The sequence below is a fragment of the Seriola lalandi genome, unplaced genomic scaffold (genome assembly GCF_002814215.2).
Source record: "Seriola lalandi dorsalis isolate HSWRI2012SDOR001 ecotype SW California unplaced genomic scaffold, Sedor1 jcf7180002054598, whole genome shotgun sequence".
Classification (NCBI taxonomy): Eukaryota; Metazoa; Chordata; class Actinopteri; order Carangiformes; family Carangidae; genus Seriola; species Seriola lalandi.
The window spans coordinates 251,489-262,403 of record NW_019525151.1 but is presented as its reverse complement, the minus strand read 5'-3'; the positions used below and the strand labels follow the sequence as shown (position 1 = coordinate 262,403).

Sequence of the window (10,915 nt, the reverse complement as noted above, 5' to 3'; positions counted from 1 at the left end):
AATTCCAAATGCTGTATATGGGCGAATAAGGGTATCATTTTGCAAAAATGCATAGGATCACAAAAAATGATTTACCACAAAATAAAACTGGTAAATGAATGGCAAACCCTTGCGACTCCTGAAGGACCTGTGGGTGCGCACTGAGTTTGTACACTGCAAAAAATATGCATCCCGTAAGTCATTTAGTCAAAGTATCGAGCGTGAAGATGTCCTTCTTCTTCAGAAGTGAAGGTATCATCCAGCAGGGTGAGACAACATAGATTTGTTTCATTATTATAATTAATTTTTACTTTTTTAGGGGATGTTTGTTATTTGTTCATATGCCATTTGCTTTATTACAGCTTTGTTGCAGGGACACTTGTTTCTTGACATGTCTTTAAATAGGCTAAATTTTCATGCAAGCAACAATCAAGTGAAATCATCTCGGCGCCTTATGGGAAATTGATTTTCAAATTTGACACCGAGACTCAACAGCTTTTCAAAACGCGGGCGTATTTTTTGCAGCGCGGCTCATGCTGAAGTCATTCTCCGTCTCATACAACAGCAGCCAAGGACAAGGGAGCATCAGCAGAGAGAGGTAAAAGAGGAGAGAGAAAGGTGCCTCCTCTCGCCATTGCTATAATTGTCTCGCTGTTGAATCGATGTCGGTGTAAGAGCCGCTCTAACGGGAGGCGACAGGAGGAGAAGCGTGGGATTTAACTTCACACACGGACAAACCTATGCTTGGATTTCGGCTCTTTTTCCCTTCGCCAATGCAAAAGGAAATATGCAGCGAAGCTTCACCATCCTCTACACCAGTTTACTGGGGATGTGCTTGGGTTCAAGCTCAAGTTTTCCAAGTAACATCAATATAGGTGAGAATGACGCACACGCAGAATTAAAACCTCTATTTCAAGTTTACCTCGTGTGTTTCTTTTTTTATGTGTGTGTACGTGTTTTTGTGTGTTTTCATGATATGCCCTCGGCTCCGCTGTTGTCCAGTATTAACTCCTGATTCTTTGCTGCTCAACAGGAGGATTGTTCCCAACCGAATCGCACGAATATGAGGTTTTTCGGTTCGCCCTGTCGCAACACCAGGACATCCCTAAACTGGTGCCGCAGGTGGATATGGTCAAGATGGGGAATAGCTTCTCCATGACATATGCCTGTAAGTATTATCTCACTGGAAACATATTAGAGTCGCTGCTATTTGGCTGTTTTCTGGCTGTTCAGCCGGTTTTCCTTCCTCTCAGTCCGTTGATCGACTTGTTCAAAAGCGCATGGAACTCCGGGAGTAGCATAAAACCTGCACAGGCTATAATCGCATATATCACAGACCTACTGCAAAGACTCGCATGTGTTAGTATCTTATTAACTGTTGCGTGGGACCGTGAGGGACTTCTTTTCTCTGCCTCCCTCTGCATGATTGCAGCGTGATTGTGCGCTCCAGGCAATCCACGGTGATTTAAAACCAAACCTCTGCAGCAGCAGCAGCAGCAGCAGCAAATCCTACAGTCATATAGCATCAGCTTTTTACAGCTATATGAATTGTAAAACGACTGTCACTGATCCTAGTGCGTCTTTCCTTCTTTAAATCGAGGTATAAAACAAAAGAAGCAGAACGCAGATCACAGCTCTCAGGCGATGTGAACAAAGAGGGAAAACGACTCTAAATGCATTTCTAATTAGCCACGGATCACAATCCGATTATCTTATTCTGGCAGAACACGTACTATTAAACCCTCCCACCTTAAAATCTCTACAAAGATCTCGCGCACATACATGCACGCACAATATATATTTCAACTTTCAGGACTTTATGATTACCGGCCCTATCTCTGTAGATGTGGATTTATTGGACATGTTTCAAATGATCTATAATTAATTCATGTGAGGAATAATTCTAACAGAGGAGGATGGCATGGTGGCAGTGGGATGCAGGATTTATGGTCAATAAGGAAGTTTGAAAAATCATTATTCTGAGTCCCTGGTCAGAGCAGCAGGGAAGCCATTCTCCTGTGGGTGATAATGTGTGCCATTATGCCAGCCAAACAAGAACTCCATGTCTGAGCTTTACAAAAGAAATGCCAGTCTAAATTGTTTCTTCTTTGTTAACCCTGCACTTATCCCTCCTTTGTATTCTGACAAGATTTTGTCGCCCTTGAGGCTCTTCAGCCGTGTTTTTCCCATTCCATCCTCGACTCCTCTGTGTTTGCCTGTGGTTCACTCACACTCACTAGTGAAGTCGTAGACTTCCAGGAGATACCCTCTGACAACCGTGCCTTCCTGCCTCTCTGGAAGGTGTGTTACATTGCCTCAGCAATCGACATTCGATTACTACTGTCAGTCATCAATTGTTGCATTTCCACTTTGAAACCTGTCTGGAATTCAACCCTGGTCTTTGATCCATCTCTGCTGGCTTGCATGCAGTCACAGATTTCAATCGTAGCTCACAGAATAAACAAAGAGGTGGAAAAAGCACAATGCAGTTTTATAAGGATGGAAAATAGGAGCATAATGACACTCTGACTCAGAAGTTTAATGTAATGCAGTTGTAGCAATCCTTATGAGATTCAGTTATGGGCTTTGAATTGAATTGGAAATAAAGCATTATGTGCAACAGCACTAATGTAGATTTATAGACATACAGCGTTGGTTGCCATCGAATGTTGAACGCTACACTAAAAGGAAATTTACACTATTCTGTCAGAGTATAGTGTAGATAACCCTGGGTTTTTTTGTATTATTTAGCAGCACCTTCCTATACCTGTCCATAAAACCCAGACTTTGTGAAGTTCATCCTGTTCACAGTGGGCATGACTTATTTTGCGGAAATGACTTTAAGAATATGATAAGAGCTGTGGAAAATATTTAGAAACCTGGACAGTCCTCAGCCCCCACCCCACCCCCACCACCCAGGGACTCAGACCGAGCTGTGTAATGAAATGTAAACACACCCAAGATGCCCTCATTAATGAGATGGTCCTCTGCTCAGAAGGGAATGTGATGTGAATATGAGGGTCAGGCTGCTGCTGAACGTCTCAGGGGATGTCGCTAGTGGACCAAATGTGAACCTATAGCAGCAGTTGGGGGGGGGGGGGGGGGGGGGGGGGGGTGCGCATTAATGTCTTAGTCACAGCGTGCACCCAGTGGAGAGACAGCAGCATATACAGTAGGGTGTTAAAGAACAATATGGCGATTTGGACTCAAATGTCTAACATGCAGCATGGCGCACCTTCTGTTAACTTCTCCTTTTTTTTGTTTTTTTATTGATTCGATTGATATTATCAGCTCTAAACTCCATTGATATATTAAGTGAAAATGTGAAAAAAACATCTTTTACAAAAGAGATTCTTTAAATATCCACAAACATTAACTATCCCAATCTGAAAGTGCTCAGGTAAACACTTGAAACTGATTATTTGTTCAAGTATCACTGCCAGTGTTCAGGATTTACTAGATCCAGTCTGTGTCGTCACTACAGGATATCACCCCCTCTTAGTCTTCTGATTGATGCCATCAAATTGGATGTCTTTTCTTCTTCCTGTCACTCATATCACTGCAGTCCACATGTGCGCTTGTGGGCTGTGGTACAAGCATGTCAGAAATATTCACAGTAGAGGGAGATGGCTAAAGTGAAAAATGACACATCTTCCTGCTGTGTGTCATTCGTTCTAAAAGAGTATTTGGATGTGGAGGCTATAGCGATGTGTTTGTGAGGAAAAAAGAAGGGCTCCAGGGCTTGTTTATAATGAGTCAGATGAGAAACGCAGCCTATTCCTGGCTTTTTATTTAGCAAGCCTCTATGGAGAGTGCGTGTGTGTGTGTGTGTGTGTGTGTGTGTGTCTGTGTGTGTGTGTGTATCTGCATCTGAGTGCATATTCTGGCATCTGTGTAAGATGTCTTGAGTGAGTGGCAATTCACCTCTGAAAGTGTGCGCGAGTGTGGGAACGTGCCCGGGGCTCTTGGGGTCCACGAGTGTGAAAAGCAGCGGGTGAATGGGCCCTTGTGCACGGGGGATGAATGGACCTCCGGATGAGGGTGACACTCATCAGCTGGCTCTTATGACTAGCCACTTCCTCCAGAAGCAAGCCCTCCCACCCCACACAAAAACACACACTCGCTGGCACCTGCCTAAAGAGCAGGAGAATAAGGACGGGGGGAGGGACTAGGGCAAAGGTGAAAGAGAAAACAAAGAGGAGAGAGAAAGAAATCATAATGGACAGAAACATTAAATGGGTAATGGTGAAGTGATGCATTTTATTTCCTGTCTGTGGAGTCATCTTGGTTGTAATGACGATGCCAACACTGTCGGCATAATGTGACACAGGGCACTGGAGCTAATTTGCATTTCTCTGTCTTCTTCCTTAGATTCAGTATACACAAGCCAAGTCATAAAGTAGATGAGCGTTTGTATTTTTATTGTAGCATTTATTATTATGGATCCAACAGTCTGAGACCACTTTCCCATGTATTCTCAGGCTTTTGGACCACGCTATATGAGCCTGTGTTTTCACATCTCCAATGGAAGCGCTTGCTGGACTGGTTCATTTTACATGTTTCCAGTGGTTAAAAATAACCACCAGGGATGCTGTATGTACATAGAGAATATTAGTCACTGTTCTCCTCAGCTAGATATCACATTACCATAATCTGCTATTGACTTGGTTTATAATAAGGACGTCACTGAATCGCTAGCTTCATGTCAAATCCCCTGCAGGCTCACGCCTATATTATCTACTCTTCTCTTTGATATCCTACATGTGTGATGAGATTTAGGCTAAGCTTTGGCTATTTTTGGTGAAAAAAAAAAAATCTGTTCGGAATAGTGCACCTAGCAACAAAATGTAACATTTCAGACCAGGGAATTTAGAATCAGATTTACATTTTGCTTCACGCGTCACTAACTCACATTTGATTTTGTGTCATGGTTCAGCCATCCCGATAATAAACCTTTCATTAAGACTAATTAGTGTTCATGGAAAAGGCGATTTGTGCTGTCAGTGTGATGTAGGGAGCAGTATTTCCCCGGGTCTCTGAGGGTCGCTGAAAGAGGACTGGAAGACCATCTACGAGGCAGCCATGATCAATGAACTGAGCACCACGTGGAGTCCTGCACGCCGATCAATACGGCACAGATGAGAGGAAGGTGGCGGGGGTGGGGGTAGCTTCCCTCCGGACAGGCCTATAGGACAGATATGAATTGCTGTCGGATGATGGGATGTATGTAGGTCTATGTTGCAGAGAGAGTGTATAGGTAGAGGTCAAATCCGGGGGTGGTTGATCGTTGAAGGTAAATCAAATCCTGCATTGTTGGATACAAGCTATAATATCAGTGATGCCAATGGGATATTGATAATGTGTTGAAAAAAACATTATATTTATCACTACACTTATGAGTATTGGATGTTTTTATAAAGTTACTGATACATGTGGAAGTGCAAGGTGGGGATCAGATTTTTCCTGGGAGCACAAAACTAATTCGCTCTTTGCAACAGGATGTGATGTCACAGGGAGATAATTTGTCATTGTATACATATTACTGTTGTATACAATGACAGCAACCACTAGAATGAATGACTCCTCATTAAAGAAGAAAGTTGTGTTTGCAGTAGAGATACAGAATGTGGCTGCTGTGACTTTCCATTTTCAAAGTTTGTGAAATACATTGTCGAACTCTTCACTAGCAGTGGCTTCCATGGCAGTCACCAAGAAGGGAGAGTGGTTTGATTCCAGGCTATTAGAATTTATTTTATTTGGTGATAACATTGTTCTCACCAAGTTACTTGCTGAGAATTGGAATCACAACACCAGGTTAACCAAACCTGTTTGAAGGAGAAAATGAGGGGAAATGGTAAAATTATTACCCAAGCTGACTTCTAGCTTCCGCTTTATCCTACTGTTGTTGCAATGAGGGACCACTCAGGTGTATTCACTTTCAGTTTTACCTTAAAATAAGGTATTTTAGATCAATGGTTTGGCTTGTGACCCCTCAAAAACAAGCAATGTCTACTTGTGATCCATCATCACTGCTTCTATACGACTGTGGGTTACAGCCAGGTACAGCCAGAGCTATTTTTTCCTTCTTCTTTTAAAGTATTTTGAGGGAGGTAAAGCTCATATGTGAAAAAGCTTAAAGATTAGAAGACTATCTGTATTGATATACAAAAATGCATTATGCGTAGAACATTTTTTTATTCGTATATTTTCCTATCCCTTCTGCGGTTTTGATCTGCTGTCTTATATAAACCTGGCTGAACTTTAGTCTTGTTTGAACACTACCCTAACCCTGTGTTACCATGTTCTCAGAACACAGCAATTACTTTGATGAGCAGAACGTTATCAAAAACATTTTTATGTCGAAAACCATAAAAGCAAGTCACGAACAGTAATAAACTGAAGCCATTATTTGACACGCATGAATAAAACAGTTATATTTTCTGTGTCCATCTACTGCAACGTTAACCTGTTTTTTTCCTCATCAGTCTAGTATCATGATCTTACTACTAAATAGAAATGTGTGCAAGCATGTGAAACTGCTTCATAAAATTCTGTGGTCACACACTTGCACACGCACAATAGCTAACAAGAGACAGAGCTTGAGCAGATGCATTTAATGTTTTATTCAGTACAGCACATCCAAAGCTATCACTCCATGGAGTTATAAGCATAAATATGTAATAATAACCCTGCAGAAAAAAAAGAGGATTGAACTGGCTCTGTTAAGCACTGTAATGCTGAAAAGTACTCAGCTCTCCACAGGACCTGCTTGGAGAGACTAAAAAAGAAATGTCTTTCTCCTGGAAAACCTTTATTTATGTGTTTTTTTTTTTTTTTCTATACACCCCATTTACTCCACTCTTTCGCCCCTTCAGGGGCAAACAACACCCCAGAAATGAGTGTCTCAGCTGGGGTGTAAGTGTTAAAAGGAGGGAGAGAAGGGGAGGGGTGCAGGTTAAGCTGCAACATCAGACCCGGTGGCTGGTGTCAGTGATGCTCTGGGGTGTTGTATTTTATTGTGTAGCTACTGTGTCAGTCATTGAGGTACAGCTGTGGTGACTGACTTCTACAGTGGATGCATGTCGGAGGGATTACTGTGTGTTCATTGTGTTATTGAAAAAGGCGGACGAATCGCAGATCACCGCTCCCTCCTGACTGTTTGGGACATGACAGTTATTTGTCGTGGAGGAAACAAAGAGAATGGGGAAGAAAAAAAGAAAGAAAAGAAACTGGTGGTAGTTCTCTTGGGCTACAGTCTGGCAGGTGCTGGTTTGATGAATGAGACGGCTCTGATTTTTTTTGCTCCGGAGCGCCAGGGATAGAGAATGGCCCATAGCAATCAATGTAGATCAGCCAAAACTGCTCCCCCAGCAGCAGAGTGATAGAGTGTGGAGCAGAAGGGGGATAGAAATTGTTTCTGTGTTGTGTTTGCTTGTGTTTTTTTGGCAAATGAAAGGCAGAGGAAACGTGCGCACGGAGCAAGGGTGACGGAAGAGAGGGAGGAGAAACATGATTAGGAGGGAGAAAATAAGTAACCTGTCATTTAATCTCCCTCTGATATGGCTATTTTTTAAGAGCCGCTGGCCGCATAGAAGTAACCCCAATAGCCATCCAGCGCTTTGACGTTTGAGAAATCGGCTGCAAAGACAAGAAACCAATCCTTATCACACACACACTTCTAGTTCAGCACATAAACACACACACATTACTGATAGCTGTGTCCACTCTGTTTCTATTTGTTCTTGTCATTGTCTTTCTAATCCTGCTCTGAATCCTCCTCTGTATTCATACGAGCTCACCAAGTATTTAAAACAAATCTGTCGTCTCTGGAGGTAATGGCAGCTGGGACATGGCGGTCTGAGCTGAGACGTGTGGGGCTGGCAATTAGAAAACAATGTGTTTGGGGATGAGGACCAGGATTTGTGCTGCAGGGTGGAGGGACCAGCGCTGGATGATGGCAGCTGTCATGTTTTTACAGCAAAGACAGAAGTGGAGTCCCTCTTTTGTCACACTGTACATCTCAGGAGCTTGTGTGTACTCTAATGAGGAACAAATCCTACAAGCATATTAAACAGTGTGACATAGTGCAACTGCTCTTACAGTGACAGCGCAAGACTGCGGTTGTCATCCACAGAGCCGTGCAGACGCTCGCATTGCTAAATGACTCCCTTATCATGACGCCAGGCCTGCAACAGTTCCTTTAAGTCGGAGAAGCAAACAACAAACAACACGAGGAAAACCAAAAGACACAACAACCGAAAGACAAACACAAATACACGTTATTCTAAGGTGGTTAGCACTAGCGCTAACCTTGCGGTCACATCACATAGACAGCCTCAATTAGCTTTGTTTTGGTTTTTTTTGCGTGTTTCATATTTGCAGTAGTTTGTTACCAAGTGGAACCAGATACAACCTGTGTATATCTCCTGTAATGCTGAGCTGAATTGATTTTATTAGTGTTGATATTGGATATTATTTTTATGTATCACTGCTAGTGGTCGTGCATTCGCAACCATTCAGCCAACAGTTTGTTGACGTACTGTATCTGCCGTTCCTTTCAAGTGGGAGATATCGTCACTATATTAAATTCCAGATCTCTCCAGCTTGGAAATACAAGTCGGAGGCTGATGTGGCCAGTTTTTGCCCCGCAGCTAGTCATACTTAAACGGCATGTCATGAGTGCAGCGCAGAGTCTTAAATCCTGAACAGGGCTTTTTCTAACTTAATGAGATGCTATTTGGCTACATTAGCATTACTAGGTAGTAAACTAGTTAGCTGCACATTCTAACATTTACAGCAGAAAAACACAGTTTAATCCTTTACACTTTTGTTCCTGTACATTTGGTTTCGGAAACCATTGCTCAAACTCTTTATATAAACTACACGGTATCACTCTTACTACAGCCCCCTCACTTCAGCATGTGAATAAATCTGTGATATAAATTAACTACACTGGACTTTATCCATAGGTATTAAGAATGAGTGCATAGAACTGTATTACTGCTCTTGAATAGATGTCAGTTGCAGTGCTGGAGTTGTTTATCTAGAAAGAATGCATTTTTGCTGGTTCCAGCATCTTAAATGAGAAAATATTCTGCTTTTCTCAGTTTCATATCATTTTAAATTGGGTAACTTTGAGTATTGGACTCTTATTTAACAGAACATGGTGTTTAAGGACATCACCCTGGGGTCTGGGGGATTTCATTTTTTCCTTAATAATCAAGTTATGAAAAGATAATTGGCAATAGCAATGGGTGTTATTATCAGATGTAGTTGTTGTCAGAAAGTTAATGCAATATTCATGGCTGCACTCATAAATTCTGCTCATGTCCAGTATAAACACTTCATTTCCCAGTGGCTCGGCTGAAATTTGTTGAAGACAATTGTTAATTTCTACAGCAGGTCCCAATTAATCAGCATGCAGGTTGCGCGTTTGCCTCTTCTTGCACCACCTATCCACCTCCATCACTTCCTCTGTCAGAGAAATGAAAGCGTGTGAGCGGGACCGTCCCTCTGCACCTGTCGACACTGATACGCAGATGGGGAGATAATTGCGAAGGGATGATTGTTAAGAAGATAATTGGAGCTTCTATACCCCCTGACAGGAGTTGCTCTGGGCTGGGTTTCTGACCCGCTGCCCAGGTAAGCATTTATTCAGCAGGCGGTTGGGCTCCGCGGCAAAGCAGATTGGAAACGTGGCGAGAAGCAGCGAGGAGGAGAGACAATGGCCTAGCGTGAGAGGGTTAGAGAGTGAGACACAAGAGGAGAGAGATGTTTGGAGCTGAGGGGAGGGCTCTCACACCCTCGATTACCCATTTAATGAGGCGATGCGCTGCCATTGTTTTATTACTTAGAGGAAATAGGAGAAATCTAGATTCCACCGTGTGGTCCCTGTGTTTCCCACTGCTCGGCTGGCATCTGTTCTCTTTGTTCTCAGCAGTCTTCCTATCATCCGCTCTCAAAGACACTAATGCTTTTGTTTCTTCTCCTCTCCAGCAACCAGCTTCGCCTCCTGTCTGCCCTCTCCTACATTTTCAAGACAAGCTTGCTTTTTGGCTCATCCTTATTAACCTTCCATTACCCCAGTTTCAGCTAATGTAATCTCTCATGGGTATCCAACGCTCCCCGACATTAATCTAATAACTGTTTGGCTGGTCATGTATGCTGATCAGTGATGGTGCCAGTGGTGGAAGCTTAAGAGTTTAATGTCTTCCTGTCTGCCACTCAGTTTTATCTCCTTTCCATCTTTTCCTCACCTATTACTTCTTTTCTTCTGTTTTTTCCTCCCCTGTTGTCTCTCATTTTGCCACACACATCGGTGGCAGCAGTGACATAAACACAGCTTTATTGCTCTTGCGCAGGCACTAAATCTTCCTTGAGCTTGCTTTTTGTACCGGGGAACAGAGAGCGCACCTCTCCGGAGTGCGACCTTTCATGGGGTATATGGCTACCCTAGAGAGATGGGGAGGCAGTGAGTTGGAGCCCAGCCTGCTTCTAAATACCCCAAAAAACCTGTTTTGTATCTTTTACAGAATATGCTTGGACAAAAAAACCGGATTGCACTACATTAATACATTGGTTGAATCATTTTCTCCAGAGCAGATCTCAAGTCGTTTGTGGGAGATCCCATTAAAACTACTCTCACAGTAAAAAAAAAAACAAAAAAACAAAAGAACCTCCTACTCAGTCATGTCTTGAGACATTCATGCAGATCTACGTCGGTGCTGTGTTGCGGTCCCTTGGGCCCCTGTCCTCTGCACAGAAGGAGATTGATTGCACTGTGTGAGTCATGCTGTGTTGGAGGGCTCACAGAGTAGGCCTCCCCCCACCCATCACCTGAGGGATTCTTCACAAGCACAAGCTGTGCGTGAGACTCGTTCTTGTCAAAACCAGCGAGACATTTTTTCTCATTGAGAGGTGTGTTTGGGGGGGTGGG

The 10,915-nt window shown here is 43.0% G+C and overlaps 1 protein-coding gene across 3 annotated transcripts in view; it reads left to right on the top strand.

The window, feature by feature from the left end:
• The first annotated feature begins 480 nt into the window (after positions 1–480).
• The window catches only part of gria1a (glutamate receptor, ionotropic, AMPA 1a), a 65,379-nt gene continuing 54,944 nt past the window's right edge, over positions 481–10,915 (top strand). Inside the window, exons 1-2 of one of the 3 annotated variants that reach the window (XM_087177391.1) lie at positions 481–854; positions 1,013–1,147. In XM_087177391.1, coding sequence (XP_087033517.1) covers positions 767–854; positions 1,013–1,147 — 223 coding nt within the window. In that variant the 5' untranslated portion in view covers positions 481–766. The remainder of the gene's footprint in view (positions 855–1,012; positions 1,148–10,915) is intronic. The other 2 variants (XM_087177392.1, XM_023419314.2) reach the window with 2 other exon arrangements.